Source organism: Zootoca vivipara, chromosome 2 (genome assembly GCF_963506605.1).
Source record: "Zootoca vivipara chromosome 2, rZooViv1.1, whole genome shotgun sequence".
Taxonomy (NCBI): domain Eukaryota; kingdom Metazoa; phylum Chordata; class Lepidosauria; order Squamata; family Lacertidae; genus Zootoca; species Zootoca vivipara.
In genome coordinates this window covers 2,328,445-2,354,747 of record NC_083277.1, presented here as the reverse complement: position 1 = coordinate 2,354,747, position 26,303 = coordinate 2,328,445, and the positions used below count along the sequence as shown (strand labels likewise).

Below are 26,303 nucleotides of genomic sequence, written 5' to 3'. Positions count from 1 at the left end.
AGGGTGAAAGAGGAGAGCGCAAAATATGGTCTGAAGCTCAACATCAAAAAAACCAAGATCATGGCCACTGGTCCCATCACCTCCTGGCAAATAGAAGGGGAAGAAATGGAGGCAGTGAGAGATTTTACTTTCTTGGGCTCCTTGATCACTGCAGATGGTGACAGCAGTCACGAAATTAAAAGACGCCTGCTTCTTGGGAGAAAAGCAATGACAAACCTAGACAGCATCTTAAAAAGCAGAGACATCACCTTGCCGACAAAGGTCCGTATAGTTAAAGCTATGGTTTTCCCAGTAGTGATGTATGGAAGTGAGAGTTGGACCATAAAGAAGGCTGATCGCCGAAGAATTGATGCTTTTGAATTATGGTGCTGGAGAAGACTCTTGAGAGTCCCATGGACTGCAAGAAGATCAAACCTATCCATTCTTAAGGAAATCAGCCCTGAGTGCTCCCTGGAAGGACAGATCGTGAAGCTGAGGCTCCAATACTTTGGCCACCTCATGAGAAGAGAAGAATCCTTGGAAAAGACCCTGATGTTGGGAAAGATTGAGGGCACTAGGAGAAGGGGACGACAGAGGACAAGATGGTTGGACAGTGTTCTCGAAGCTACGAACATGAGTTTGACCAAACTGCGGGAGGCAGTGGAAGACAGGAGTGCCTTGCGTGCTATGGTCCATGGGGTCACGAAGAGTCGGGCATGACTAAACGACTAAACAACAACAAGGAAACCTCATGCCATCATTACTACCCTATGAGTCTCTTTGTATATTATACACAGGGTGTTTTTTTGGGGGGGGGATTCATACCACAATATCAGCTTATGAAGTGTGGCCTACTGACAAATGTATAGCATTGCTAGAAACTACAATCTTCCACATCAACTTCGTTAGACTGGTCATGTTGTTCGGATGTCTGATTATCATCTTCCAAAGCAACTACTACTTAAGAATGAAAAGTGAAATACCAGAGGACAACAAATGAGGTTTCAAGATGCTCTCAACCCACATCTAAAACAATGCAGTATAAGCACAGAAAATTGGGAAACACTGGCCTGTGAGTGCTCCAATTGCTGAATAGCTTTTACAAAAGGCATCATGGACTTTGAAGGACAAACTCAGGATGAAAGGGAGAAACAAGCTAAGAGGAAAGCACATTTGGAAAAGCCTCACTGTGTTTATCTCCCGCATGGAAACCTATGTCCCCACTGTGGAAGGATGTGTGCACCCAGAATTGGACTCCACAGACACGAACACACCATGACAAACCTAGACAGCATCTTAAAAAGCAGAGACATCACCTTGCCGACAAAGGTCCGTATAGTTAAAGCTATGGTTTTCCCAGTAGTGATGTATGGAAGTGAGAGCTGGACCATAAAGAAGGCTGATCGCCGAAGAATTGATGCTTTTGAATTATGGTGCTGGAGGAGACTCTTGCGAGTCCCATGGACTGCAAGAAGATCAAACCTATCCATTCTGAAGGAAATCAGCCCCGAGTGCTCACTGGAAGGACAGATCCTGAAGCTGAGGCTCCAATACTTTGGCCACCTCATGAGAAGAGAAGACTCCCTGGAAAAGACCCTGATGTTGGGAAAGATGGAGGGCACTAGGAGAAGGGGACGACAGAGGACTAGATGGTTGGACAGTGCTCTCGAAGCTACGAACATGAGTTTGACCAAACTGCGGGAGGCAGTGGAAGACAGGAGTGCCTGGCGTGCTATGGTCCATGGGGTCACGAAGAGTCGGGCATGACTAAACGACTAAACAACAACCACAACAACAACAATAAATGGAACAAAGAGCGATTGACTCTTTCAATGTCTAGCAGCCAAGAGGGATAAAAATGCATCTTCACCTAGAGAGGCCACCATCTCATAATTCTCCTCCATGACTTCCTTGTGCAGAGCTCTTTGGCCTGGATCCAGCAGAGCCCACTCCTCCTCCGTGAAAAAGACAGCTACCTCCTCAAAGGTCAAGAGGGCCTGGAAGAAGAAGAAGAAAACAGAGCTTCTCTTAAATCCCCATCATCCCCACTCAACACAGACCGAAGCTGGGTTGTCCCATCTGTGCTTCCTGCCTCCTCCCTGATTCCCCATTGCTCTTTCCCTACCTGAGGAAGCTGCCTGGCTCCTCTTTCCATTCCACCTTTAAGAAGAGACCATTCAGAGGGTTTCTGAGAGGCCATTGCGTTGCCAGTGGAAAGGATGAAGGAGGAGGAAGAAGAAGCATAAACTGGGCCACTTCTGGGACTCTCTCAGCTGCTGCGATGTACTTCACTGCAGAGAGCAGCTCTTTAAGGAGAACATTGGAGAAATTATTATTATTATTACTATTATTATTGAATTTATATGCCACTCTATACCCAGAGGTCTCAGAATGGTTCACAGAATGGCGTATTATTTAGGGTGGGAGACGTTTACACAGATAGCATATATCTGACAAATTACAAATACCAGAACTAATAAATTAATACAGTGGACCCATGGGTTACATACTTCTCTGGATACGTAATTCTCGGGTTGCAACAGCGGCAAACCTGTAAGTATTTTTCCGGGTTTCATCGCTCACACATGCGCAAAAGCAGCACATGAGCAGAAGTGCTTTATTGCACCCAAACATGCGCAGAAGAGGCACCTTTGGTTACTTTTTTAAAGGTTTGCATGGACCCCTGGAATGAATTAAATCTGTAACCAGAGGGTCCACAGTACTCATAAATTCTAATTACAATGGAGGGAACTGGAAAAATGTAATCCTTTCTACAGGAACTTTATAAGCTGCCTGAGTTTTTAGGGTACATTCTGCTTCGGTTTGCAAAGTTCTAGGATCAAATCCCAAACTCTTAATGAAGCTTCACAGAAAGCATTATGGTCAGTACCTTGTAGACTTCGCTTTTCCTTTCCTCCGAACAGCCATTCAGGAAACCAGTTTCTGACCTTTTGATACATTTAGAATGAAGAAAATAAGGGAAACTCCTAAATTATGGGCAGAATTTGCTGTCAGGATAAAACCAACATATAGAGGGCACCAGGGTGCAGAAGTTCCATCCAAGCGGAGCAGATGGAAATATTTAGAGCACTCTATGTGCTAACATGGATTGTAGTTTAGGGGACAGAGATATGAAGTTCAGTGGCTTATGGGCCCCAGTCCTTCCTCTTAAGAACATATGTGTGTGTGTTTGTGTGTGTGCCCTTTTATCTTCCCTACACTGTGAGGAAGGACAGGAGGATAAATAATCAGGGGGTCCAACTGGCCACAGGGCATCCCTCCTGAGCACGGGGATGAGAGACTGGGTCTCCCTGGTGTAAGCCCAGCACCCAGACTGCAGGGTGGGGAACCTCAGTCTCAGGGGCTAAATTGGCCCTCAAGTTTTCTCTCTCTCTGGCTCTCAGGAATTTCCCCAGCACCACACCCTCTTTCCAACGCTTCCCAGCTGCCTCCTGGGGGGCTTTTGTGTGGCTGGAAAAAATACCAAGAAGGCAGGCAGCTCCAGGACAAAGCTCAGAGTCAGCTCCATATCTCCTTCAACTCTGTCCTCTGGCCCGTTTCATCAACGGAAAGTGGCCCCTGGAAGACTGCTCAGGAGCAAATGTGGCCCTCAGGCTGAATAAGTGTCTCCACTCCTTTTCCAAACATGGAACAGGCTGTCATCCTGGCCCTGTTATTGTGTGAGCATTGCCCAGGTGGTGGGCTTTAGATCACCTATAGCAGGGATGTCCTACAGGTCGATCCCGATTGACTGCTTGATTCCCTGGAGGTTCTAGTCGATCGCGGTCTTTTTCCTTTGCAGTGGCATAAGAGCATCTGTTGTCTTTGTCCATGGAGTTTTCTTGGCAGGGATACTGGAGTAGCTTGCCAGTTCCTTCTCCAGGTGGATCACGTTTAGTCAAAACTCTCCACTATGACCTTTCCATCTTGGGTGGCCCTGCACAGCATAGCTCATACCTTCTCTGAGTTATTCAAGCTCCTTCACCACGACAAAGCATTGATCCATGAAGGATCAATCTACAAGGCAGGCTTAGGCAGTATGTGGACCGAGAACTCCCAGAAGTGCAACCTGGATTTCGAAGGGGCAGAGGAACCAGAGACCAAATAGCAAACATGCACTGGATTATGGAGAAAGCTAGAGAGTTCCAGAAAAACGTCTACTTCTGCTTCATTGACTATGCAAAAGCCTTTGACTGTGTCGACCACAGCAAACTATGGCAAGTTCTTAAAGAAATGGGAGTGCCTGATCACCTCATCTGTCTCCTGAGAAATCTCTATGTGGAACAAGAAGCTAGTTAGAACTGGATATGGAACAACTGATTGGTTCAAAATTGGGAAAGGAGTATGACAAGGTTGTATATTGTCTACCTGCTTATTTAATTTATATGCAGAATTCATCATGCAAAAGGCTGGACTAGATGAATCCCAAGCCGGAATTAAGATTGCCAGAAGAAATATCAACAACCTCAGATATGCAGATGACACAACCTTGATGGCAGAAAGTGAGGAGGAATTAAAGAACCTTTTAATGAGGGTGAAAGAGGAGAGCGCAAAATATGGTCTGAAGCTCAACATCAAAAAAACCAAGATCATGGCCACTGGTCCCATCACCTCCTGGCAAATAGAAGGGGAAGAAATCAAGGCAGTGAGAGATTTTACTTTCTTGGGCTCCTTGATCACTGCAGATGGTGACAGCAGTCACGAAATTAAAAGACGCCTGCTTCTTGGGAGAAAAGCAATGACAAACCTAGACAGCATCTTAAAAAGCAGAGACATCACCTTGCCGACAAAGGTCCGTATAGTTAAAGCTATGGTTTTCCCAGTAGTGATGTCTGGAAGTGAGAGTTGGACCATGAAGAAGGCTGATCGCCGAAGAATTGATGCTTTTGAATTCTGGTGCTGGAGGAGACTCTTGAGAGTCCCATGGACTGCAAGAAGATCAAACCTATCCATTCTGAAGGAAATCAGCCCTGAGTGCTCCCTGGAAGGACAGATCCTGAAGCTGAGGCTCCAATACTTTGGCTACCTCATGAGAAGAGAAGACTCCCTGGAAAATACCCTGATGTTGGGAAAGATGGAGGGCACTAGGAGAAGGGGACGACAGAGGACGAGATGGTTGGACAGTGTTCTCGAAACTACGAACATGAGTTTGACCAAACTGCGGGAGGCAGTGGGAGACAGGAGTGCCTGGCGTGCTATGGTCCATGGGGTCACAAAGAGTTGGACATGACTAAACAACAACAAAGAGCATCTGGTCCTGCCCCCTCACCCCATCCTCCATTTACGCAGGACCGCTTGAACTGCAGACGGAGTTTTCACAGTGTGAGTTTTTTTCTTTAGTCATCTTTTGGTGAGCGACTTTTACCTTTCCCCTTTACAAAATGTCAACATTTTACTCTCCTCAAAAAGCTCAAAAACATTGACTTGGTTTTTCATGGTTCAGAAAATGGTAAATGCGCCTCTTCCCTCCAGTTTTGGGGCATAAAAGCAGCACAGCAAACCCTCCCCAACTGTATCTCCCAACACGGGAAACCCAACAAGGCTCTTTCCTTTGTGCCAAAGCAACCTCAGCCTGCCAGACTAGGATTTTTGAAAGGGGAGTTGGGGGCCTCCCCCTTCCTTCTCACATCAGCCTCTTTCTTACTAAGGAAGCTCCGGAGGCCGATTTCCCTTGACATTCCCTATCTCTCACCCCCCCACCCAATTCGAAATCTCCTCCCTCTCTCCCAATCCAGAGGCGACTCTGTTCTCCAGCTGCTTCCACTTCCTCTCCCCGTTTGCCCTCCGATCTCCGCCCCACTGAGGAAGGGGCTTCAGCAGCCAATTTCGGAGGGGGAGCAGAACAGGGTCCTGGAGGAGCTCACCCCTCCCCTGATGCAGGAGGCAGAGCCTGGGGGGAGCCATGGGGGGGCAGCAGTGAGAAGGGAGATGGAGGCTGTTAAAGAGAGAGGAGCATCACTAGGAGGAATGGGGCTGCCACCCCTTTGAACGGAGAAGGACTGACTTCTGAGTCAACATGCACAGGGTGGGGCTGCAAATCCCTTTCTAGTTAGGGTGCACTGGGGGGGGGGGAGACCCTTTTCTGGTTCATCTCAAGTGTCTTCGCCGCCTCCCCTCCCCCCACCATGGGAGCCTGGCTTGATATCTGCGCTTCAAAAAGGATCTTGCAATGCAAACCCTGTTGAGGGGGAGGACCCCCCTTTGCAACAGGGTGGCCTCCATCCAGCCCTCGCCCCCCCACTGATTCCCACAGGGAAAATGCGGAGCCCCTCCCTGCTTTCCTTTCTCCTCCCGCCTCCTTTCCCAGCTGCCCTGTTTGTAGATTCAGGGAGAGGGAAAGCAAATCCTTCTCCCACCCCCAAATAACCCCCAAATATGCGGCACCTCTTTATCCTCTTCTCCAAGTCCGCCTCTCTTCTGGGAATTAGGATGGAGACCCCTCCCCTCCAAATTGCTTTCCCCCCCCCCAAAAAAACTTCCTGCCTCTCTAGGAAGCGGAGCTCATTCACCCAGAGGGAGGGGGAGTGGCAGGAGATCCCCTCCCCCCTCCCTGCAAACAGAAATGCCCTTCCCTGCCGGCAAGCTCTACCGGTATGTTGTTTAGTCGTGTCCGACTCTTCGTGACCCCCATGGACCATAGCACGCCAGGCACTCCTGTCTTCCACTGCCTCCCGCAGTTTGGTCAAACTCATGTTCGTAGCTTCGAGAACACTGTCCAACCATCTCGTCCTCTGTCGTCCCCTTCTCCTAGTGCCCTCCATCTTTCCCAACATCAGGGTCTTTTCCAGGGAGTCTTCTCTTCTCATGAGGTGGCCAAAGTATTGGAGCCTCAGCTTCACCATCTGTCCTTCCAGTGAGCACTCAGGGCTGATTTCCCCCTTCATGGATCAATGCCTTGTCGTGGCGAAGGGGCTTGAATAACTCAGAGAAGCTATGAGCTATGCCATGCAGGGCCACCCAAGATGGACAGGTCATAGTGGAGAGTTTTGACTAAACGTGATCCACCTGGAGAAGGAACTGGCAAGCTACTCCAGTATCCCTGCCAAGAAAACTCCATGGAGAAAGACAACAGGCAAGCTCTATATTCCCGTTTAGTCAGAAATTCATGGGTCGATTCCCAGCAGCGAAAGACGACACACACCCACACCCACTTTTGAAAAGCCTCCTCCGGGGAAGGGGTTTAGAGCAGTAACTTGAGACAACCCTAAGGGTGGTCCAGTGTCATTTCAATGTGTGCCTTTTGTAAGAAGCTGGAGCTGATGGAGAAAGTTAGGCCGTGTTATTGGGAGCATGCAGCTCAGTGGTAGAGCAGTTGCTTTGCATGCAGAAGATCTCAGATTCCTATTTTCACATTTGGTGGGAGGGTGGTCCACGCCTTCTGGGGGAAAGTTTTTTATCAGACCTCCAATAAGGCAGCATTTGCCTTATTATAACCAAAATCGTCCCCATATTGTACGCTTCAATCTAAAGTATTAATTAAAGCACGTTTCTGAGCACAATTCAAAGTGTTGGTGCTGACCTTGGAAGCCCTAAATGGCCTTGGTCCAGTATACCTGAAGGAGCGTCTCCACCCCCATCATTCTGCCCAGACACTGAGGTCCAGTATCGAGGGCCTTCTTGCGGTTTCCTCGTTGGGAGAAGCCAAGTTGCAGGGAACCAGGCAGAGGGCCTTCTCGGTGGTGGCACCTGCCCTGTGGAATGCCCTCCCATCAGATGTCAAAGAGAAAAACAGCTACCAGATTTTCAGAAGACATCTGAAGGCAGCCCAGTTTAGGGAGGCTTTTAATGTTTAATAGATTGTTGTATTTTATTTTTCTGTTGGAAGCCACCCAGAGTGGCTGGGGAAACCCAGCCAGATGGGCAGAGTATAAATTATTATTATTATTATTATTATTATTATTAATATTTCCTTTCTCTTCACAGCAGCTAGACTACAGTTATTGCCCAACGATGGAAGGAAACCTCTAAAATAACATTAGAGTGATTGGAGTGATAATTGTGATATTATGGCAGTTATTTATACCCTGCCCATCTGGCTGCACACCTGTATTCAGGGGCATACTTACCTCATTCAGGATCAAGGTATAATTATCATAGCAGCAAACAGCCCATCAAGCACGGGGACATTTCTAGTGAGTTCAATTAGTCTTTATTTACAAACATAATTGCAGAGCGGTTCTCACACACAACCATTCCACATCAAAGATGTCCTAATCTGAATCCTCACGGCTCCGCCCCCAGCAAGATCTGCGCCAACAACCCTTACGCCTGCCTTTTCTTCCTCTGGCTGATAGGGTTAATTGGCTCTGCTTCACTGTCACTAGATAATGCTTCCAGAGATATCTGACCCTTTGGCAGACTGCCCTCGTCTTGGCTGTCTTCCAGCCCTTCCCTTCCAACTGATATCGGAGTGCCAGGTCCAGTAGGGAAGCGGGGTTGAAGCTGTGGGGTGTCAACTAGGAAAGTCGAGCCTTCTGCCTCACCTGCACGCTCATTCTCCAGTGATGTCTTGTCTGCTGGGGAGCCAGGTTCCTGACACAGGAATTCCTCCACACCTGCCCACCCCGTCCCACAAAAACAGTACTGCTGTCTTGTCAGGATTCAACCTCAATATGTTAGCCGCCATCCATCCTGCAACCGCCTCCAGACACACAGGACCTTTACCATCTTCACTGGTTCTGATTTAAAGGAAAGGAAGAGGTGGGTATCATCCAGTGTCAGGAACGTGCCCCCCCCCCAGATCGCAAGTGAAGAGTTAAGACTCAGAAATCGAATTAAATGAAAAAGGGTCAGACTCTTTCTGGACATGGCCCAGGAGGAAAGAGCGGAACCACTGTATAACAGTGCCCCCAGCTCCTCAGTCCAGAAGGATGTCATGGTCGATGGCATCAAAGGCCGCTGAGAGATCAAAAACGAGGAAACTGCTTTCACCTTTATCCCTAGCTTGCCGGAGATCATCGACCAGCGCGGCCAAGGCAGTTTCAGTCCCATGGTGAGGCCAGAATCCCGACTAGAAGGGATCCAGATGGTCCGCTTCTTCCAGGTGTGCCTGGAGTTGTTCAGCAACCACCCGCTCAATCACCTTGCCCAAGAATGCATGCCCGGTCCACAGAGATATTCCTCTCCCCGCAGGGAAATGACTTTCCTGAAACCACTGGCAATGCCCACATTTTCCTGTGCCACCTCCCCCCCCCCCCAATTGGTTGTTCCCCTCATAACCTCCTTATTCCGGCTGCCACCAGGGATTTCATCCACTTAGTCATTAATGTAGCCATGAATGAGAAGGTATTGTAAAACAATGAATTTATAAAATATAAACAACATAGGACATAAGACGATGGTTTCAGTCGTTCTGTATTTTCACTGTTCCTTTATTGCAATTCTAAAAATGGGTTTTATGCTGTTGTTCTTATAACAGGGAATTGGACTAGAAGACCCTTGGAGTCCCTTTGTGTTGGCTTGGGACTCGGGCTTGGACTCGGAACCAGAGGAGTCTCAGTCTGCACAGGATCCTCTGCCTCGGGCATTGGCTGAACCAAGTCCTGATTCTGAGAAGCCTCAGTCTGCACAGATTCCTCTGCAACAAGCACCAGCTGGGCCGAGTCAGGGGCCTGAGCCTGTCCTGGCTCCAGATACGGGAAATACCTCGCTGCCATCAGCTAGGTCATCACGGACAGCTGACCCACTACCGTCTGAGACAAGGTGGTGAGTCATCTTCTGGCGAGACAGGGTGGTGAGTCATCGGGGGATCGGGACTGGCCATTACCCCATCAGAGATAAAAGGCGGTCAGACCCCGCCCCAGGTTGAGGGAGCAACATTGCCGTTTGCCAGATCCTGCCCATGTTCCTGTTCCTGGCCTGCCCTGCCTTCCTGCCTCTGTTCCTGTGCCTGACCTTGCTTGGTTACCTGCCCTGCAACCTGCTTCGGCTACATCGGGCTGACTCTACGTAGACTCTTTGGACCATGGAGCAGACCTGGACCTCGCCTCTTGGATTACCCACGGGACCAGCGCACCCTTTACAGTTCTGGGATTCTGTAACAAATCCTGCTTCTTAAACACCACTGTCATGCTCCACTTTTCACAACTCTCCATTCCCAATTCTCTCTGCCAAAGACCAAATATCAACGGAGTCTCAGCACATGTTCACTGACAATGACTCCAGAGTCACATTCTGCATATCCCTAACAGTACATATCTTTCATTATACTTACTATTATGCGACATTACCTTCATTGCCTTAATACATATATGTACAACTTTCCATACGAACACCAGAACATCAAATATACTCCATGTATTTACAACTGCCCCTTCATGGATCAATGCCTTGTCGTGGCGAAGGGGCTTGAATAACTCAGAGAAGCTATGAGCTATGCCATGCAGGGCCACCCAAGATGGACAGGTCATAGTGGAGAGTTTTGACTAAACGTGATCCACCTGGAGAAGGAACTGGCAAGCCACTCCAGTATCCCTGCCAAGAAAACTCCATGGACAAAGACAACAGGCATATAAAAGTTATGACGCTGGAAGATGAGCCCCTCAGGTCGGAAGGTGTCCAACATGCTACTGAGGAAGAGCGGAGGACAAGTACAAGTAGATTCAGAGCTGATGAAGCGGCTGGGCCAAAGCCGAAAGGACGCTCAGTTGCGGACATGCCTGGAAGCGAAAGGAAAGTCCGATGCTGTAAAGAAAAATATTGCATAGGAACCTGGAATGTAAGAACCATGAATGGAGGTAAGCTGGATGTGGTCAAAAATGAGATGACAAGAATAAATATCTGGTTACAGGTAGGTAGCCGTGTTGGTCTTTAAGGTGCTACTGAAGGAATTTTTTTAAGAATAAATATCGACATCCTGGGCATCAGTGAACTAAAATGGAAGGGAATGGGCGAATTCAGTTCGGATGACTATCATATCTACTACTGGTTACAGGTAGGTAGCCGTGTTGGTCTGGGTCGAAGTAAAATAAAAAAAATTCCTTCAGTAGCACCTTAAAGACCAACTAAGTTTTTATTTTGGTATGAGCTTTCGTGTGCATGCACACTTCTTCAGATACAGTGAAATGGGGGTTTCCAGGCACTTATGTAGAGAAGGGGTGGGGAGGGGTGGGGAGGGGGAGGGGTGGATCACTCAGAAGGGTGGTGGAAATGGGTGATTGACTGACTGATAGCTGTTGATGACCGGAAACGACTGCAAATGGTTTTGTATGAAAAAGCAAGGGTTGAGATGGCTGAAGATCGCTTATCATGTATAATGAGATAAGAATCCGATATCTCTGTTCAAACCAGGTCCCTCCATGGTTTTGAGCTTGGTGATAAGTTGTAATTCAGCAACTTCTCTTTCCAGTCTATTTCTGAAATTCTTTTGTAGTAAGACAGCTACTTTGAGATCTTGTATAGAATGTCCTGGGAGATTGAAGTGTTCTCCTACTGGTTTTTCTGTCTTCTGGTTCCTGATGTCAGATTTATGTCCATTTATCCTTTGGCGTAGGGTTTGGCCTGTTTGTCCAATATAGAGAGCTGAAGGGCACTGTTGGCATTTGATGGCATACACAATGTTAGAGGATGAGCAATTAAATAGTCCTGAGATGGTATGTTGGATGTTGTTGGGGCCAGTAATGGTGTTGTCTGGGTGTATGTGGCAGCAAAGTTGGCATCTGGGTTTATTGCAGGCTCTGGTACCAGTGTCCATGTTAAGTCTGGTGGTTGTATTATTGTGGGTGAGGAGTTGTTTAAGATTGGGTGGCTGTCTGTAGGCAATGAAAGGTCTTCCTCCCAGAGCTTGAGAAAGGGAGCTGTCATTGTCCAGGAGAGGCTGTAGATCTCTGATGATGCGTTGTACTGTTTTAACTTGGGAGCTGTATGTGATGACTAGTGGTGTTCTGTTATTTTCTTTTTTGGGTCTGTCTTTGAAGAAGTGTGCATGCACACGAAAGCTCATACCAAAATAAAAACTTAGTTGGTCTTTAAGGTGCTACTGAAGGAATTTTTTTTATTTTATATCTACTACTGTGGGCAAGAATCCCGTAGTAGAAATGGAGTGGCCCTCATAGTCAACAAAAGAGTGGCAAAAGCTGTAATGGGATGCAATCTCAAAAATGACAGAATGATCTCGATACGAATCCAAGGCAGACCTTTTAACATCACAGTAATCCAAGTTTATGCACCAACTACTGGTGCTGAAGAAAGTGAAATTGACCAATTCTATGAAGACCTACAACACCTTCTAGAAATGACACCAAAGAAGGTTGTTCTGCTCATTACAGGGGATTGGAATGCTAAAGTAGGGAATCAAGAGATAAAAGGAACAACTGGCAAGTTTGGCCTTGGAGTTCAAAATGAAGCAGGGCAAAGGCTAATAGAGTTCTGCAGCCAAAGATGGAGAAGCTCTATACAGTCAGCAAAAACAAGACCTGGAGCTGACTGTAACTCAGATCATCAGCTTCTTATAGCAAAATTCCAGCTTAAACTGAAGAAAGTAGGAAAAACCACTGGGCCAGTAAGATACAATCTAAATCAAATCCCTTATGAATACACAGTGGAAGTGAGGAACAGGTTTAAGGATTTAGATTTGGTGGACAGAGTGCCTGAAGAACTATGGATGGAGGCTCGTAACATTATACAGGAGGCAGCAACGAAAACCATCCCAAGGAAAAGGAAATGCAAGAAAGCAAAATGGCTGTCCAACGAGGCCTTACAAACAGCGGAGGAGAGGAGGCAAGCAAAATGCAAGGGAGATAGGGAAAGATACAGGAAACTGAATGCAGATTTCCAAAAAACAGCAAGGAGAGACAAGAGGGTCTTCTTAAATGAGCAATGCAAAGAAATAGAGGAAAACAATAGAATGGGGAAAACCAGAGATCTGTTCAAGAAAATTGGAGATATGAAAGGAACATTTCGTACAAAGATTACCATAATCAAGGACAAAAGTGGTAAGGACCTAACAGAAGCAGAAGACATCAAGAAGAGGTGGCAAGAATACACAGAGGAATTATACCAGAAAGATATGGAGGTCTCGTACACCCCAGGTAGTGTGGTTGCTGACCTTGAGCCAGACATCTTGGAGAGTGAAGTCAAATGGGCCTTAGAAAGCACTGCTAATAACAAGGCCAGTGGAAGTGATGATATTCCAGCTGAACTATTTAAAATTTTAAAAGATGATGCTGTTAAGATGCTACACCCAATATGCCAGCAAGTTTGGAAAACTTAGCAATGGCCAGAGGATTGGCGAAGATCAGTCTACATCCCAATTCCAAAGAAGGGCAGTGCCAAAGAATGCTCCAACTACCGCACAATTGCGCTCATTTCACACGCTAGCAAGGTTATGCTTAAAATTCTACAAGGCAGGCTTAGGCAGTATGTGGACCGAGAACTCCCAGAAGTGCAAGCTGGATTTCGAAAGGGCAGAGGAACCAGAGACCAAATAGCAAACATGCGCTGGATTATGGAGAAAGCTAGAGAGTTCCAGAAAAACGTCTACTTCTGCTTCATTGACTATGCAAAAGCCTTTGACTGTGTCGACCACAGCAAACTATGGCAAGTTCTTAAAGAAATGGGAGTGCCTGATCACCTCATCTGTCTCCTGAGAAATCTCTATGTGGGACAAGAAGCTACAGTTAGAACTGGATATGGAACAACTGATTGGTTCAAAATTGGGAAAGGAGTACAACAAGGTTGTATATTGTCTACCTGCTTATTTAACTTATATGCAGAATTCATCATGCGAAAGGCTGGACTAGATGAATCCCAAGCCGGAATTAAGATTGCCAGAAGAAATATCAACAACCTCAGATATGCAGATGACACGAAGCTACGAACATGAGTTTGACCAAACTGCAGGAGGCAGTGCAAGACAGGAGTGCCTGGCGTGCAATGGTCCATGGGGTCACGAAGGGTCGGACACGACTGAACGACTAAACAACAACATTTACAATTGATTTTTCCCTATACAGTATTAGTTTGCTGATATGAGGGACAAAGTGAACTCTGTGGGAAAAACTTGGCACACTCCATAAATCTAAATGGGTTCTCGCCTGTGAGAGTCGGTAGGTGTTTATTAAAAACTCCATTATAAGTGAAACATTTTCTACACTCCTTCCATTTAAACAACTGCTTCTCTGTGAGACTGCTGATGTTTTCTAAGAGTTCCATTCTCACTGAAGCGCTTTCCACACTCCAAACATTTAAATGGCTTCTCTCCTGTGTGAGTTCGTTGGTGTCTTGTAAGAGCTCCACTCTCACTGAAGCACTTTCCACACTCCATACATTTAAATGGTTTCTCCCCAGTGTGACTTTGTTGGTGTACACTGAGTTTCCCACTGCAAATGAAGCTCTTTCCACACTCCAAACATTTATATGGTTTGTCCCCTGTATGAGTTCGTTGATGTAGAGTAAGGCTTCCACTCTCACTGAAGCTCTTTCCACAAACCATACACTTATATGGTTTCTCCCCTGTGTGAGTTCGAAGATGTACAGTAAGTATTCCATTGTGACTGAAGCTCTGTCCACACTCTATACATTTAAAGGGTTTCTCCCCTGTGTGAGTTCGCAGATGTATGGTCAATTTTGAAGCTTCACTGAAGCTCTTTCCACACTCAATACATTCATATGGTTTGACCCCTGTATGAATTCGTTGATGTCTTGTAAGTTTTCCACGACAACCGAAGTTCTTTCCACACTCCATACATGTATACGGTTTCTCCCCTGTATGAGTTCGTTGATGTACAGTAAGAATTCCTTTCCGACTGAAGCTCTTTCCACACTCCATACATTTAAATGGTTTCTCCCCTGTGTGAGTTCGGAGATGTATGGTAAGTTGTGGGCCTTCAGTGAAGCTTTTTCCACACTCGATACATTTATATGGTTTCTCTTCTGCATGAGTTCGTTGATGTACAGTAAGAATTCCATTCCGATTGAAACTCTTGCCACACACCATACACTTGAACGGTTTCTCCCCTGTGTGAATTCGTTGATGTACAGTAAGCTTTCCCCTATCCCTGAAGCTCTTTCCGCACTCCATACATTTAAATGGTTTCTCGCCTGTGTGAGTTCGTAGATGTATATAAAGGTGTTCAGTCACATTGAAGCACTTTCCACACTCTAAGCACTTATATGGTTTCTCACCCGTGTGAATTCTTAGATGGACGGTCAGTTTTGAACCTTCACTGAAGCTCTTTCCACACTCCACACATTTAAATGGTTTCTCCCCTGTATGAGTTCTTTGATGTACAGTAAGGCTTCCACTTTGACTGAAGCTCTTTCCGCATACCATGCATGTAAATGGTTTCTCTGCTGTGTGAATTCGTTGATGTCTTGTAAGTTTTCCACTTGCACTGAAGCTCTTTCCACACTCCACACATTTAAATGGTTTCTCCCCTGTATGAGTTCTTTGATGTACAGTAAGGCTTCCACTTTGACTGAAGCTCTTTCCGCATACCATGCATGTAAATGGTTTCCCTGCTGTGTGAATTCGTTGATGTCTTGTAAGTTTTCCACTTGTACTGAAGCTCTTTCCACACTCCATACATTTAAATGGTTTCTCCCCTGTGTGAGTTCGTAGATGGAAAGTCAGCTGGGAACTTTCATTGAAGCTCTTTCCACATGCCATACATTTAAATGGTTTCTCTCCCGAATGCGTCTGTTGATGTTTTGTAAGTGCTCTACTATCACTGAAACACTTTCCACACATACATTTAAATGGTTTCTCTCCTGTGTGAATTTGTTGATGTCTTGTAAGTTTTCCACTTTCACTGAAGCTCTTCCCACACTCGATACATTTATATGGTTTCTCCCCCGTGTGTGATCGTTGGTGTACACTAAGGCTTCCACTACAAATGAAACACTTTCCACACTCGATACATTTAAATGGTTTCTCGCCTGTGTGAATTCGTTGGTGTCTTGTAAGTGCTCCCATTTCACTGAAGTTCTTTCCACACTCCAAACATTTATATGGTTTCTCCCCTGTGTGTGTTCGTTGATGTTTTGTACATGCTCCACTGTCACTGAAACTCTTTCCACACTCCATACATTTAAATGGTTTTTCCCCTGTATGAGTTCGTTGGTGTATAGGAAGTTTTCCACTACAACTGAAGCTCTTTCCACATTCCATACATTTATATGGTTTCTCCCCTGTGTGAATTCGTCGATGTACAGTAAGAATTCCATTCCGACTGAAGCTCTTTCCACACTCCATACATGTAAAGGGTTTCTTCCCTGTGTGAGTTTGTAGATTTGTGATAAGATGCTCACTCACACTGAAGCACTTCACAGATGGCCCTTCAGAATTCTGACTTCTTTCTCCATCGTCTGCTTGAGAGTAGGGGAAAATAAAATCTTGTTAGGATTTCAAGGAAGAGAACAAGAGAACTTAACACACAGTAAGACCAATCCCCACCTTCTCTCCACTGACCAGATTTTCAGGAAAGGAAAGGAAAGAATTCCTAGCAATAGTTTCAGGAACTGTTAGTATCCACTACGATGTGCAGCTCCCAAGTAATGCTGAGCACAAAGAGGAATGTTCCAAGCAGATGTAGAAGCCAGATGTGATTGAACTCAACCATCAGCTTAAGCAGGCATGTCCAATGGCCAGTGGTGATAGGAGTTTCAGTGTAGTAACATCTGTAGGGACGCACTTTCTCTCTCTTTCCCCTCCTCTGCAAATGCTACATATTCACAGTCCATTTTCTCCTTCCTCCGTGATCTATATCATCTTCCTGATACATTCCAACCAACTGTACACATTCCCTAATCTTGCAACATTTACTTCCTGAAGCTTCTCAGTTGTGTCTCCACTGTCAGAACCGCCCACCATTTCAGTAGCTGTCCTTTAGTTCTCAGCTAATCTTCTCCCCGCGCCTTTGGAAATATTATTTATCTGAATCCAAGTGGCCAGGAATCATGGGGAGAGAGCTTTGGTACTCGGGCCCTGCTGGTGGGATTCTCCCTGGTTGGTCCTTGTGAGAAGATGATGCTGGACAAGATGGTCCCTCATTTTGATCCAGCAAGGCTCTTTTTATACTCACTGAAATGAAGCAATCAAACCTACAGTGTCACAGCCAAGTGGAAGCACCTACCTCTCCATTTGTGTAGGACAACATCTCTGTATTTTTCTGTCTCAAGCGAGGAGAAGAGCTCGGACTTTGGTATCAGAATCTCTCCTGCGTGGAATAAGTAAAAGAGACCTGCTATTTATGTCATATGCAAAAATATTCTAAAATAATCATCTGAATCAAAGAGAACAAAATATCTGGTGACCCATTAAAGGCTAATAAACATATTATGGCCTAAACTTCAATGGGCTGCAGTCTGATGATGTGCACTGCGGACCAGGAAAACTCAAGCCACCAGGTCCTGCTGCTGCCTATTTCTTCAATGTATTTGTTACTTTTGGGGGTGTGGGAACTCAACACAACTTACAATATTTTAGTCCAAAAACCAAACAAAAACATACATTTAAAATACACATTTGGGGGGCAGGCCCTGCTAGCGAACGTAATCCATTATGGAAGATTGTTTGAGTTCTGAAGCGTTCGAAAACCAAAAACCCAGCATCCGACAGCTAGGCCTCAGGATCTTACACTCAGCAGAACAATAGCAGGGGAAAATACATTATAATTAATATTTATGTTGCTAATGAAAACCAGGTGGAATTTTTTGATAAAGTATTTAAGGAAATGGAGGATATTCCAAAGGGCTATATGATTATGGCAGGAGATTTCAATATGGTATTAGATAAACGATTGGATAAGTCAAATCCTACCTCGGAGGAAAGATGTAATAACATTACAGGATTAACTAAAATTATGAAAAGGAAAGATATGAAAGATGTTTGGAGAGTGATGAACGGAGGAGAGAATAAATTTTTGTTCTTCTCACCAGTGCATAAAACCTATTCAAAGATCTATTATATCTTTGTTTCAAAAAACCTAATATCGAAAATAATGAATACGGAAATTGGAATAATAAAGGTAACTGACCACACATTGGTTAATATGTTATTAAAAATAAAGAAAGATTACAAGGAAGCCAGAAGATGGAGGATACGAGGGTCTTCAATAATAGTCAAACAGTAAATAAGATAGGGAAATACAGTATTTTTTTCATCTATAAGATGCCCCCATGTATAAGATGACCCCTATTTTTTGAGCCCAAAATTAAGAAATAATTTTATGTATAAATATATAAATAAAAACCAATGTGGCTTTGTAGCAGGAAGACAGATGTATAGTTTAATAGGAAGTGTGTTGAATAAAATAGATATAAGAAGAAATAAATTGAAAGCTGGAATACTAGCACTGTAAAACTTCCTATTAAGGCATTTGACTGCCAGGGTTAAAATGATTATAGAAAGCTTAGGATTTGGAGAATGATTTAAGGGATTAATAAATCAATTATATTTGCGGAACAAGGCATATGTTGTAGTGAACGATGGTATAACGAAACAAATAACATTATCCTGGGGCACCGAACAAGGATGCCTCCTTTCCCCCAATTTTATTTGTATTGGTCATTGAAACTCTGGCCAATGTAATTATAGAAGATGGAAATATAAAAGGAATAAGCAATAAAGGAAAAGAGAAAATAAGCTTATTTGCAGATGAAACCTTGGAAAACCTGTTGGAAAATATGCAGGTAACAGAGGCACATTGAACTATGATGAAGATGAAAAATGAAATTTTTTGAAGAAAATAAAAATAACTATAAAATTAAGAAATGTAATAAAGTACTTGGGAATAAAGATAAAGAAAATTTAGAAGAAGAGAATTTTAACAAATTAAAGAAGGAAATTAAGGAAAAGCTGGAGGAATATAAGAAAATTAAGCTTTCAAGGTTTGGAAGAATAGCGATAATTAAAATGAAAATTTTGTCCAGGATATTTTTTTTATTTAGAATCTTACCAATTAAGATATCAGAGACAGAGTTAAAGAGTTGGCAAAGTGTGATCTATAAATTTTGTAATGGGGTAAGAAACCTAGAGTTAATAAAAGAAGATGGTATAAACCCCAGAAAACAGGTGGACTGGGTCTCCCCAACATAGAGTCTCAGGCAAGAGTTGATCCAACAGACAGGAAAAGTTTCACTAAATAAAAAGAGGTGGTGGAAGCAAGTGGGTCCACAGAAATGTGTTCGTTCGAGTAGAACTTACTACTAAAACCAGACATAAAGATGACACACACTTAAACACAATACTATAGGCATAGCTCTTCTTAAACTTCAGTTGCTAAAGAACTCAGTTGGTACACTTCAGGCAGGTGTTCTTGTTTCCACAACAGGTGGCAAAATGCTGGACTCAGTTTCTGCTACTTAGTTATGAGGGGTGGTTCAGTTAAATAATTCAACACATCTTACTTCCCCTATCAATGCCCTGGTTCATGAGTGAGGGGCACTTTTCCTCAGGCCCCTCTCTCTCTCACCAACCCAACTGCTGAGGCAATTCCAAAATGGCGTAACAGACCCAGGAGGTCCCCTCCCCCCCTAGTGACTGGCTGGAGGTCTTCTCTCCCTACACAAACTGTCCCCTCCTGACTGGAAGGAGACCCAGGGGGAGCCTGAATCCCCTCAGGACCCGCTTCTCCTGCTTCAGAGTCAGGCCTCTCAGGCCTCTCCTGTCGGTAGACCTTCCTCAGACCCCCAACCGGGTCTCCCTATCCAAGCTGGGAGGGTCTTTCCTCTCACCATGGACAGTCCCCTCAGGGAACCAGTTCTCCCTCAGGCATATCCTATCCTCCTCCCTAACTCCCATCCACAAACAAGCCCCCTCCATCTTCGCTCAAATCAAACTCTCTCCCTCAGAAACGGCTCCTTTTGTTTTCCCTCCAAAACTGCTGTTGGCCAATCAGAGAGGAGCTCCATCCCTCTGGTGGAATTTCTGGGGGACTGAATGGCCAGGCTCTGGTCCGGCTCTGCCGTCCGTCACAACTGCCTTTCTTTCATTTTTACTCAACCGGCATTTTAGACAGACAGCGATTTATTCCAGCACCCTCCTCATCCGGAGAGAAAGGGCGGTTGTAATACGAATACAGCTATATCCCATTCATTCCAACTGCAAGCTCGAAAAAAACACAAATGCATTAGAGATTTACAGTAATGATAAGCCATTAAGAGTTTTAATAGGTATGGATAATCATTAAAATGACTGTAATCAAGATCTGGAAAGTACTAAGGAAGTAATATAATGAAATGTAGTTGGGATGGAATGGAGGAAGTCGATAAAGATTCATGATAGAAGATTGATTTGCTACCTTTTTCTTCTTGTAGTGATTGTAATTTGCAAAACAGGAGGCATGGAAATGGTTAAAATAGGAGGAGAACCAGACGTGCCAATCAGGGCTGGCACAGCTTTGTGTGTGTGTGTGTGTGTCTGTCTGTCTGTCTGTCTGTCTGTGTGTGTGTCACACACACATACACACAGCAATGACTGAAAGCTGTAGGAGCTGTGGCGGCTGCAGCTGGGCGAGGGGCACAAGCCACCCGGTTTCTCTTCTCCTTCTCCCCTCTTCTCAGCGGGTCCCCCTCCATTGAGGAGTGTCCCTCACACCTGCAGAATTCCCTCAAGGAGCAAAGGTACCTTTTCCTTAAGCAGTTCCCAGTAGGGCGGGGTGCGGACGGGGGGGGGGCGTGTCACGTTTCACAACTCTCTTGAGCCAGCCCTGCAAAAGCCCTGAAAAGGCGGGCGGTGGCAGTTGCTGTGCTCCGAACCCTTTTTCAGCGGCTTTAGAGGGAGGGGGGCATCTCTTGTGGATGCTTTAGGGGAGTTTTTTATGTTTGATTCTATTTTTAATATTCTGTTGGGGGCCACCCAGAGTGGCTGGGGAAACCCAGCCAGATGGGCTGGGTATAAATAATAAATTATCATCATCATCATCATCGGAGTTTCCTGGCCGGGTCCCCCCAGCCACTCTGGGCAGCTTCCAACAAAATATTAAAATACAGAAATCCATCAAACATTAAAAGCTTCCCTAACCAAGGCTGCCTTGAGATGCTGCCTTCTAAAGGTCTGGTAATTGTTGTTCTCTTTGACCTCTGGTGGGAGGGCATTCCACAGGGTGGGTGCCACTACCGAGAAGGCCCTCTGCCTGGTTTCCTGCAACTTGGCTTCTCGTAGCGAGGGAACCGCCAGAAGGCCCTCGGAGCTAGACCTCGGTGTCCAGGCAGAACGATGGGGGTGGAGACGCTCCTTCAGGTATACTGGACCGAGGCCGTTTAGGGCTTTAAAGGTCAGCACCAACACTTTGAACTGTGCTCGGAAACGTTTCCTTGGTTTCCCTTCCAAATCTACGATTCTACGAGACAGAGCCCAAGGGACAGTGGGAGGAAGGGAAGTGGAGGGTGGCAGCTCTGCCGCAGCCCTGAACAATAGGGAGTAACTAACTCACATGGGATTTGGGGGGAAGGAGAGGCAGGATCCTTGAAGCCAGAAAGCAGAGGGATGGCCTGAGCCCAGCTCTAGCGGGGGAGGGAGGTGTCTCTGTCTGGAATTTCATACACCCCCACTTTGTTTCTTGTCAGGCGCCCAAACCAGCTATCCTAAGCAAGCAGGGTTTGGCTAAGGGGTTGCTGAGCCCTACCTAGCCCCGAGGGAGAGAAACACCGTCTTGGAACAAAATCTTATCACCAATTCTGCTGCCCTGCTGGTGGTGCAGCAGGAGAAAACGCTGCTGCACACCAGCACACCAGCCAGGTGGTGGAGATATCACTTGCCAAACCTGGCAGCAGGACATCGTCATCAGGTTGCAGGTGGACATGACTGATGCCCGGGGAATTTCGAACGTGGCCAGCAGGTGCCCTTACGTTGTCCCTAAACAGCATGAATAAATGGCACAAAGAGCAGGTTCACACCTCCACCATCCAGCAGTCAAGGGGGGGGGGAATGTGCGCTTACCTAGAGAGGCCACCATCTCAAAATTCTCCTCCATGACTTCCTTATGCAGAGCTCTTTGGCCTGGATCCAGCAGAGCCCACTCTTCCTCCGTGAAAAACACAGCCACCTCCTCAAAGGTCAAGAGGGCCTGGAAGAAGAAGAAGAAAACAGAGCTTCTCTTAAATCCCCATCATCCCCACTCAACACAGAGGGAAGCTGGGTTGTCCCATCTGTGCTTCCTGCCTCCTCCCTGATTCCCCATTGCTCTTTCCCTACCTGAGGAAGCTGTGTGGCTCCTCTTTCCACTCCAGCTTTAAGAAGAGACGGTCCAAATGGTGCCTCTGAGGCCATTGCGCTGCCTGTAGGCAATTCGGAGGAGGCGTAAACTGGGCCACTTCTGGGACTCTCTCAGCTATTGACACGATGTACTTCAAAGCAGGAACAATAGAGAAAGGCGGTTTTATTTAGGTTGGGAGACATTTACATAGATGGCAGACCTTTGTCTGGGGAACAAATATTAAGTAGAGCTAGACAACTTCTGGAATTGGCAAAATATGCATCTAACAATCCTTGCATTAATTGCACATGTTTCCAGACCTTTAACTCAAGGTCACCCAGGAGCTGCGTAGCAAAGTGTGGGTCTCCCTGGTCTAAGCCCAGCACCCTAACTGTGGGCTGGGGAACCTCAGTAGCAGGGGCCAAATCCAGCCCTCGAGGCCTCAGCAATCTCCCAGGCCACCCCCCCCCTTTTTTAAACCACTGCCCTGGATCCTCCTATTGCATGGCTGGAAACGATCCTTGGAATGGATGTAGCTACTAGACAAAGGTCAAATTTGCACCCATAGCTCTACCCACTCTGAACTCTGGCCCCACCCATCAATAGAATGTGGCCCCTGGCTGGAGAACACGCCCACACAGGAGGGAATGTGGCCCTCTGGCTGGAGAACACGCCCACACAGTTACAATAGCTATATTATACTGAGACTGACCCGCCTTACAGGGCTGTTGTGCTGTCATCCCCCCTCATTACTAGGCCCTCCTGGGGTGAGGGTGGCAGCAAGAGAGGAGAAAGACTCTCAGGACCCCCCCACTGGGCCAATCCTGAAAGAGAAACCACACTCCATTTCTGTCCCCAGAAATTCCAGTGGGGGAGGGGGCTTTTAATTCCTCTTCAGTCTTTGCCCCGAGGATATTCGAAGGTCCCCTAAGAATCTAATCAGTTTCAAATCCTGCCACCCTCCTTTGCCAAGTAGGAGGGAAACTGATCAAGTGCTTTTCCAGGCTCCAGGAAATCCACCCTAGTTTTGGCCCACCTTGCAGGGTTCTTGTGTGAGCATTGCCCAGGTGGTGGGCTTTAGATCACCTAAGTATTATAAGACCCTCTTGGCAACCTGGATGGGGATGAGGCCAGGCAGGAGTAGGCTGCCAGAACGGGCAGAAAAAGTCCCTCAGCACCTCTGCGCTGGGCCAATCCTGCAAGACAGGCCTGATCTCCCACTCCTAGGAGCTTTGATTCTCTTTTCCGACAAAGTCCCAAGAGGACACCTGGAGAAGCCTCTTTTTGGAAAGAAGCAGCATCAAAAACTCATTTTCCCCCCCTCTTTCCCCCAAGTCCAGCTGGGGAGGGGGCATTTCTTTAATTCCTCCAGTCTTTGCCTTGATACTTTTTAAAGGGCTCCTGAGACCTTGATCAGTTTCAAATCCTGCCATCCATGGACCCATTTCCCTTGCCAAGCAGGAGGGAAACTGACGAGCTGCTTTTTCATGCTTCAGTAAATGGAAAATACGCCTCTTCCCTCCAGTTTTGGGGCACAAAAGCAGCACAGCAAACCCTCCCCAACTGCACCCCCAACATGGGAAACCCAACAAGGCTCTTTCCTTTGTGCCAAAGCAACCTCAGCCTGCCAGACTAGGATTTCTGAAAGGGGAGCTGGGGGGGGGGGTTTCCCCTTCCTTTTCACACCAACCTCTTTCTTACTAAGGAAGCTCAGGAGGCCGATTTCCCTTGACATTCTCCATCTCTCACCCCCCCCTCGAAATCTCCTCCCTCTCTCCCAATCCAGAGACGACTCTGTTCTCCAGCTGCTTCCAGTTCCTCTCCCCTTGCTTGGCCTCCTGATCTCCGCCCCACTGAGGAAGGGGCTTCAGCAGCTGATCAGGGTCCTGGAGGAGCTCACCCCTCCCCTGCCGTCCAGACTGGCTCCCTTACGCAGGAGGCCAAGGGAGGGGGTGTCCCCGGCTGAGTGTGAAGAAATACATAAAAATGGGTTAGGAGGCTGGGTCTAAGATGGTGTGTGTGTGTGTGTGTGTGTGTGTGTGTGTGTGTGTGTGTGTGTGTGAGAGAGAGAGAGAGAGAGAGAGAGAGAGAGAGAGAGAGAGAGAGAGAGAGAGAGAGAGAGAGAGAGAGAGAGAGAGAGAGAGAGAGAGAGAGAGACCTGGTGACTTTCAGTGCATAGGTGCCAGCTCCCTGGGTACCCACCCAATTCCCCATGAAGAGGCCGGGCACCCACAAATTTCGGTGCCAGGGCAATGTACGCTGCACGGCACCCACAGCCCCGGGGACCCATGGTCGTGGGGTGAAACTGGCGCAACTGGCTCAGTGCCCCAGTCAGGTTGCATTGGGGGGGGGGGCTCCCTTCTCTGGTTCGTCTCAGGCACCAAATATCTTCCCCTCCCCCACAAGGAGGCTGGTTGATTCCAGCGCTTCCAAGAGGATCCTGCAATGCAAACCTTGTTTGGAGAAGGGGAACACCCCCCCCCCCCCACACACACACCTGGCAGTCGACTGCAGATTGCCGCTCCTGGTTCCCAGAGGGAAAGGGGGGAGACCTTCCTTGCTTTCATCCCCCTCCCCCTCCCCGCTGCCCTGTTTGTTGATTCAAGGGGAGGAAAATCAAATTCTTCTCCCTCCCGGCACCCTAAATTACCCCCCCCCCACGCCCGAAATGTTGCACCTTTTTCCTCCTCCTTTGCAGGCCTCCTTCTCTTCCGGGGATATGCATGGAGACCCCACCCCTCCAACATTGCCTCTACCCCCTCCCGCGCTCCTCCGTCACTTCCTGCATCTCTAGGAAGCGAGTTCATTGACCCAGAGGGGGGGGGAGAAGATTGCCCCTCCCCCCCCTACAAGCGGAGACCTAGAAATGTAGTAGGGAAGGATCCCATCCCACCCCCGGGTCATGGAGCCTAGCGCCCCTCAGCCTTTTCCCGACCATGGCCCCCTCCCGACCTTTTTTCTTCCTTTGCCACACGCCCCGTCTCCTGACGGTAGAAAGATAGCTATTTAAATGTTTTGCTTGTACATAGACCTTTCTTATTTAGATAAGAAAGTGATAAGTTGCAATTCAGCAACTTCTCTTTCCAGTCTGTTGGTCTTTAAAGTGCTGCTGGAAGGAATTTTTAAATTTTGTTTCGACTACGTCAGACCAACACGGCTTCCTACCTGTTTCTTATGTAGAGTTTCTATTTATAAATCCACTGCGAAGCACGGGCACTTCTCTGATTGTCTTCCTTCACTTCTCACTTCCCTCTCTGGCCCCCGAGTGTCGTACCCTGGCCCCCCTTTTATATGATGTTCACCTGTGGACCCCTTGGAATATCCATATGCCCCCACCCTTTAGAAACACTGTTTTAGTCTTTAACCAGTTACCTGGGATTAAACCCCATTGAATTGAGTGGGACTGACATCTGAGTAAACATCCTGTTTAATCCTAAAATTCAATCCTAAGGATTTTTATTCAGAAGTAATTCCCACTGAGTTCTATAGGACTGACTTTCCTAATTGGCAAAGTTCTGCAGAACCTGATTTTCAAAAGCAAAGTCATGGACCCCCACTTTTGAGATTTTTGCTGTCTCTATGGTAATTTCTATTATGTGAATGGTGCTGCGAATCCCCGGAGGGGGGGAGGGGTTACCTGGAGTGGGCAGACTACCTACTTGTTGGGAACAAGTGCTCTGATTTCGGGAGCCCTGTATGGTTTATCCCTGTGGGTTTCATTTGGGGGGAAATTAGCAATGAGCAATGATTGAAACATTTTTCACACTCCTGTCCCACACCTGCTTGATTCGAGATGCTCCCACATTCCCCTGTGCCACCTCCCCATATCGTGCAAACATTCAGAGAGGAGTTGGGTCTTTCCTGGTTCTCCTACTAAACACCCCCTTTATTCCTGCTGCCACCAGAGATAATGTCTTATCTGACCACTTCTCCTTCCACGTAGCCAAGAATGACAAGGTGTTGTTATTTACTTATAATAACACCATATATAAGGGTTTCTAGATTACTTTGTGCACATAAGAAGATGGTTTCAGTCTTTCTGTGTCTTCGTTGTTCCTTTATTAGGGCTGTTATATGTACTGCTGTTCTGAAAATACTAACCAACCTGTCATACCTTGTGCAAAATGCACACCAGAGATAATGTTTTAGGGGGAAAGTACAGCAAGGAGAAGGGGACAAAAGAGGACG

The 26,303-nt window shown here is 46.6% G+C and overlaps 1 protein-coding gene across 8 annotated transcripts in view; it reads right to left on the bottom strand.

The window, feature by feature from the left end:
• Positions 1–26,303, bottom strand: part of LOC118081129 (zinc finger protein 420-like) — a 48,784-nt gene that overhangs the window by 6,709 nt on the left and 15,772 nt on the right. For 2 of the 8 annotated variants that reach the window (XM_060268505.1, XM_035107337.2), the window contains 2 exons: positions 17,052–17,135; positions 11,147–16,287 (listed from right to left, as the gene is read on the bottom strand). In XM_060268505.1, coding sequence (XP_060124488.1) covers positions 14,081–16,287; positions 17,052–17,135 — 2,291 coding nt within the window. In that variant the 3' untranslated portion in view covers positions 11,147–14,080. Of the gene's footprint in view, positions 1–1,849; positions 1,977–2,104; positions 4,225–11,146; positions 16,288–17,051; positions 17,136–21,859; positions 21,987–22,114; positions 24,605–24,792; positions 24,859–26,303 lie in introns of those variants that run through there. The other 6 variants (XM_060268498.1, XM_060268512.1, XM_060268485.1 and 3 more) reach the window with 6 other exon arrangements.